The following is a 6814-nucleotide window of genomic DNA, read 5'->3' on the forward strand; positions in this document are numbered from 1 at the left end:
AATCTACACTTGCAATCATCTTCAAATATATTCAGTCTTTGCATAAACTTTGCTTAACTTACACATAGGTGACTTTTTTGAATCATCTTCAAAGGCTTATTTTAGTACGTCACGGAAGGGGCCGGGCTTACCACTAACACATTGTAGGGGTGAGATATTGGGTCTGTGTTGGCAGCGAAATTGCTCCGTGGAGTAGTCGCCTAGCCATACCCTTCTCAGTACTTTGGCCTCTTATGACTTCAAGGAAACTAGAGGCTCTAAAACCAGAGACTCGTTTAGGGAACTCCATTCGCCATCACTTTTCTGCTTGAAGTCCATCTACAAATAGGAAATGAAGATCGCGATTTGATGTTTAGAGTCAAGAATGCGGCGCCTCGAGCATTCTCTCAAGCCGTAAGGTGTCATACAACAGTGGCCAAACATGCACTGCTGACGTATATGGGTTAGAGAGGCAATTGGCGTGGCCCAGACGCCATACCGCGGAGAAAAGGTGCGATAGGAGAACCTCAATTGCTTGCCTAACCAAACCGCGGAGCCTAACAATCATTTACAGAAAGAACATAAAATTTTGAGGTCGGCGATGTATCCCTTTGAACTTGATGGATGGACCACTAAGTCCTCATTGAGAACCCAACTGTGGCACCTCATTATTTCCGCAGGGCTAAGGACAAATGGGGGAACCTAAACGTCAGCAAAACTAAAGAAAAGGGCTAAGTAGTTATATGGACGTGTTCAATAAGTATACAGACACAACACGTGCCCCCTCTGGTAGATTCTGTAGCCATTCGAAATAAGTTAGTGCACAAATTGGAGCACTGATGCAACATGATAATCAAAGTTAAGTAAAATATAGTTATTCGTTTAAGAAGCTTCGGTACATAAGACGACTGGAAGTAGCTAAGATTTGTAGAGGTTCGGGAAAATAATCAGACCAGCAGCTCGTTCAACATCTTTTAGAGGCACGGCGAATGTATTAACATGTGTGCCTTCTGTAATTTCTCGATTAGGAATCACCCAGGCATGGGTCCTCCAGGGGCCCTGCGGTGTGCCCTGTACCGCGACCGCCTTGAAGAAATGAGTCGGAACAGCAACACTATTCGGACCAATCACCTCATAGATGACCTGTCGATGACCTCGTTGAGAGAGGGTCGAGCTTTGAAATAAGAATGAAATGACAATATTTGCGAGACAAGACTGGTAATGTTACGACTTAACTAACCTCGGTAGAAACAGTGGGCCCGTAACAACTACAACGTTTGCCGATCGCCTTGCTATTCCTCGAACGTACTTCTCCAGGTCATTCCATATTCCACGGTTGAAACCATAGCCAACCTGAATGCAAAACACTCACAATTCTCTGGCATGTGAACACTACAATTGACAAGATAATGCCTGTTTTTTTGTACAAGGCACGGAGTCACCTGCACCAATATGACAAAAGCAACGAACCGTGACAGGTTAAGACAAAAAAATATTTAGACCTCTCATATGAACGACAGTTACACCACATCCACCTGTTATCAAGATAGTTCCTTACAGACTGGCAAAAATAAGGCAACGTTTTGGTGAAATGTGGGGCTTGACAGAGTTAACATGGATCAAACTTGTTGGAGATGAATGAATGAAGGGTACCTGTGGCGCAATGTTGCTGAGAATAAATGTTTTCTTCATGGACTCGGCATTGTAATTGTTATTTCCCGCGGCAGCCATATGGCCCCGATCCAACCCACTTTTAGCATAGTCTAAGTTGGTGCTTCGAAACTCCAGCGGTTCACCCAAGTCCTCCACGAAAGCAAATTCCTTTCTAGAATAAAAATTTAGGACGTTAATGGACGAAAAACGCACGCCGAATTCACCATAAGCTCGAAAGTGGTGATTTTAGGGTTTGGAGATGAAAGGTACCTGTCCACGAGATCCTTTGCATCACCGTTAAGATTTTCTTTGGTGAGGTGTTCCAACGTCCACCGGGGAATACGACTCCTCCGGTCATAGAGACAGAGGAATCCGGGTAAAATTTTCACACTTTCAACAGTGGGCACACCTACCTGGGAAACCGGTACGGGAAGAGGACTTTGAGGAGAGAAGACATTACGCGAGAGCGCTTTGAGGTCGGGCGTATCAGGGGGGGTCGGCGCAGTTTTCCTCTGGATGGTGGCGAAGAGGCGTCTTTTGTCGGTAAAAACAACTCCGGTAGTCAGACATCCCGCAGAGAATGCCGCCGATGCCACAAAAAAGTAATTCGCAATCCGAGACGAGAAGAGTCGATGCATAGGTCAAATGATATTCCCTTAGGAAAGAAAAAAATGGCTCCAAAATACTAAATAACAAAAGGCACCCAGCCTGGAGATTTCGTTAAATATACGAAAGTGATGATGGAAGTATTCAAGTTTGAATTGAAATCTGTTTAGCTGTAGACGATCTACAATGCCCTAACCAAACCTGGAGGAAAGTTCCCTTGATGAAACGGCAAAACTTATGAGGGATGAGCCCCTCCAGCCTGTTAGAAAACCAAGAACATGGATAGATTCAACAAAATTGTGACGCGAAGCAAGTGACTACGCAGTACAAATTCGTTCCCTATCCCCAAGTAATAGACCGATCGTTTCCCCTCAAGAATATATCAGTAGAAGAGTTGTAAAATCCATCAGACATCCAACAAGCAGCCACAGACAGGAAAAGACAAAAGCATGCAAAGTAGGCGTAGAATGTACTTGATTTTCATTTACCCAATCTTAACCTTTTGCATGAAGACATGGGTTTATACATAAAATTTATAGATCACATGGCTGGGCAATTACTTTGACAAGGAAAGGGAGGACATTTTCTCCCCCAAGGCGTCTAAAAGTGACTCTAACGCGCTGTTCTGCTTTCGATGCTGTGAGATGAGCAGAGCCAGGGGTTTTCTTATATGGACACCCAATTGATCTCCGTGGCGTTTGAGCAGAGACGCCACTAGGTCAACGACGGTGGCCAAATTCTGAGAATCACTGGCCTCCGTGTGGACTTTCCGCTCTACCGAGTCGCTTCGGTCGGGCTTAATAGCGCCCAAATGCAAGAGTATATGGTTTACGGCTCTCGCCGAAGGAAGAACAATAGAGTTGGAGACTTTGTCACTTTTCCGGGTCAGTGCAGCTAGAAGAAGGTCGCAGGCCAGATTTCGCAATGCGGGCAGGGAGGACTTCTGGCAAATCCGGAAGGCCAATCGCACAACGGACTCTGGTGAGGCTGACGAGATCTCCTCAAAGTTTAGTCTCAAATTGGGTGGGGACGACTGCTTAACCAACTTGTCTAGGGCAATAACAATTGAAATACACAGTAAAGTATTCTTCTTGTTCCTCTAAAACATTCGTCAAAATTAACTAATTTATAGGTCCCTGCATCGTCAAATCTGGCTTTTCGAAAATCAGAATAAAGCTAAATTTAACTATATATCAAGGGTAAATCAACCCACCAATCAAAGGCATAAGTTGATTATCATTCTCCGTGTCAAGGAAAGCCGCCTTTAGTGATTCCAAAATGGATTTTTCATCGAAAGGTTGGAGTCGTGACAGCGTCGGTGTGGAAAAGAGCCCGGAGTATCCAAAGCTAGTGGACGCAGGCGACGTCGAGGCGCCTAATTTTGGAGGGGCGAAGAGTTTGCCGGAAATAGGTAGAGATGATTTGTTGCCAAATAAGCCACCCGATGAAGTTGAACCTGTCATATCTAATCCAGCGAACAGATTCACTCTGAGCTGGTTTTCCTTCTGCAGACTTGAAAGACAGGACAGGAAACTAAAACCACCAGCAGCACTAGTGCCAGATTGGTTGACCGATTCATTACCTTGAAGAGAGTAGAACAGCAATAGCGGAAGCAATGCAACAAAAGCTTTAAGGGTGCTGATGAGTCTACGCAGCGCGTTACACAAACATATATCCCCTTTATTATGAAAGACAAAATAGTTGATGGAATCATGTTTTACTACAATTAGCTCTGGAAGGACCCACAAGATTTGCCTATTATGTAGCCCCTCTTAGCTACTACAGATAAAGAAAGTCGTCACCAGTGAATCAAATGTACAATTTATAAACGCACCTGATGGTTTACTTGGTTTCTCAAAACTGTCCTTCATGACAGCAAAAGAGCTTTCCCGCCCATCGTCCCCCTCCTCCTCTTCCTCTTCGTTGCCATCCTCTCCCTTATCATTGTAGCTCTCTTGACTTCCGTCATCACTATCCGATTCCAGCTCATACTCCTCCCCGGCTACATCATCCCCGTTGTCACTGCCCATGTCCTCATTGAAGGCACGGTGATAGATATCCTCGTCTTCATCCCCCTCTTCTTCTTCACTTATCGACGGAACATCAGCCGCAATTGCATGTAGAAGATTCGCGGTAGTGAGGACTTGCAGGACATTCTCGACACCAGTGGGACCGAATTCGTTGGCATTTAATGAGAGGTGAGTTAGTTTGGATTTATTGGCCAGGCTGAAGGCCAAGAACACTGCAGCATCTCGTTTGATCTCGTTGCCGTAAAGACTCAGACGACACAGGTCTGGTACCACATCTTCACGTTCGAGATAACATGCCAAAACACGACAACCCCGAGAGCGTATGAGACAATCATCAAGAATAAGCTCCTACAAATTAGATGAGAATGATACCCAGAGTAGTAACGAATGTAGCTATAGCTACAAATGGGATAACAGCACCCGTCATTCTCCCAAAAATATTCAAATAAATTCCGGGAACGGACACATAACAAGCACAAAACAATGGTTAAGAGATAATCACACTCTGAGAGTGCGAACCTTGAGTTGAGGTATAGATTTTAAGATCCTAGCTATTTCAATACCTCCCTCTTCCTTTAGTGAATTATCAGATAAATTTAGCACACGCATCTGAGTATTCTTTGAAATCGCGGAGGACAGAGCTTTGATCCCATCTGACCCGTGAATTCCGATACCATTTTGATACAGATGGAGCTGTAAGGAAGCGATAAATTTCAAAATTATCAGAGATGTACTTCTTTCAGCGATTGCATTTGAGAGAAGACATCAGCCAACAAGCACGCTCCAACATTTTCAAGACGATTGCGTCCAGCTGAAAAATATATTAGTTTAAGTCCTTTTCCATTGCTTTCCCTTATGCCTTTAGATAAAGCCTCAGCCAAATATTTAGCGCCCTGGTGCCCAAGGCCTTGGTTGTTCATGCGCAAAGCCTACACAATCAGATACCCAGTACACCCTTGCCTTTAACGTAAAACACGCTGGACTGCTCAGGAGATCAGTTACGCCTACAACACCTCGCGGACCAAATGCATTATCACTTAAATCGAGTTCAGTAAGTCGAGCACCAGATGACATTATGCCAACTGAAATTTGCTTCAGAGCGGGAGCGATTTCATCAGCCATACGACCTACAATAGTAACATTACTTCCAACCATACCTGTAAACATATCGCTGAACAGACATCTTCTTAAGTCTTTGTGACTTGACAACTCGGAACCGATTGAGCATGCCCCATTCACGCCAATGGTGTTACCTGACAATCGAAGAGCAGTCATACATGGACTGTTTCTAAGAGCTTCCAAGATGTTTTGCGCGTCTTCTTTGGTATCGACTTTAATTGATTTTCCGTCAAAATCGACAATGACACCGCCCTTTTGCTCCAAAGCCATTTTTGGGAAATGAAGCAGGCTAACCAATAGCCTATTATGTAGGTCAATTTATGCGTGTTTAAATGTGAAATAGACTATTACAAAACGTTGCTTGTCTTAGCTTCTCACCTTTAGAAAAGATGTAAAATGTCTCAAGAACCACAAGACTTTCCATTTTAGCACTAATGTTGCATTAAAATATACTCTTCACTTCATAAAACATTTTACCCTCAAAATATATTATCCACTACTTTTTCGGAGATAAGAGATTTTTACTCTACCAGATAAAAGCCTTGTCTCAGATGCTCTATTTTCCAAAACATGTGTGTAATTTTACATTCAGGAACCCAAATGTTTGAGAAATATTTAGACCGAAGTGCACAAGATCGAAATATTTTCGAACATGCTAAAATTGTGTATTGATATGCTTCATCCCTATTGTAATACGGTTGTGGTATATCCTTCGGTATTGGTGAGGCGCCACTTTTGAATTCTTGAATTTGCCTTCTTGTACCTCGCTGGGTGGGCTGGCCTTCGGGCCATGCCAGTAGCCCAACCACCTTCTCTGTGCTGAATATATATATTCTGCCCGAGTATTGCGTCTTCTTTCGTCTTTGGGGAAGTCTCGGGACGCTACACTATTGCTCCTTTGAAACTGCACAGCCTGAAAATTCTGGCACCCTAAATTGCTGTATTTCCAAGCACAAATATCGGTTTTTTTGCATGCCATCCATAACTCTCTCCATAATGTTATGCTAATACATCATATCTCAATAAGTTTTGATGTTCAATCAAGGTGCTTGAAGTTTGATAAATATGAGTAGAGTTCAAAACTTCTGTAGAACAGTGAAATTCGTCTTCTAAATCGCCTTTGCATGGGTTATATCCTGCCTAATTTTTTCAAGCAAGATGTTTAGATTATAGTCACAGCAGTAGGGCCTGCTAAAGTTGTAAAGAGTGGCCGAAGGCTGTAAAAAGAAGATGGGCTAGATTACACCACTATGTTGCTCAGCCCTACCCCCATAACTGCACAGAGAATGAGTGAATCAAAATACTAAAGCAGCAAATGTATAGATTTTGCTCTAGTCAGTGTTTGTGACGTTGATACTGCTCAGAGGGCTGGGCCTTAGTCAAAGCAGTATGCTGTCACGTTAATCATAAACAATAACTAAAAAAGA

The 6814-nt window shown here is 43.4% G+C and overlaps 1 protein-coding gene across 1 annotated transcript; it reads right to left on the reverse strand. All coding sequences in view use genetic code 11, as the record gives it.

Moving 5' to 3' along the window:
* Positions 1–318: 318 nt before the first annotated feature.
* EGR_08146 (Ran GTPase-activating protein) lies at positions 319–5657 on the reverse strand (the record flags this gene model as incomplete). The annotated part of the gene is given in 11 exon segments (XM_024497395.1): positions 319–536; positions 933–1153; positions 1220–1332; positions 1633–1804; positions 1903–2166; positions 2799–3288; positions 3452–3820; positions 4073–4616; positions 4788–4961; positions 5003–5197; positions 5214–5657. 11 exon segments carry the CDS (start codon positions 5655–5657, stop codon positions 319–321), a joined length of 3204 nt encoding a protein of 1067 aa, XP_024348191.1.
* Between the last annotated feature and the right edge of the window lie 1157 nt (positions 5658–6814).

Source organism: Echinococcus granulosus, assembly GCF_000524195.1.
Source record: "Echinococcus granulosus chromosome Unknown EG_S00097, whole genome shotgun sequence".
Classification (NCBI taxonomy): domain Eukaryota; kingdom Metazoa; phylum Platyhelminthes; class Cestoda; order Cyclophyllidea; family Taeniidae; genus Echinococcus; species Echinococcus granulosus.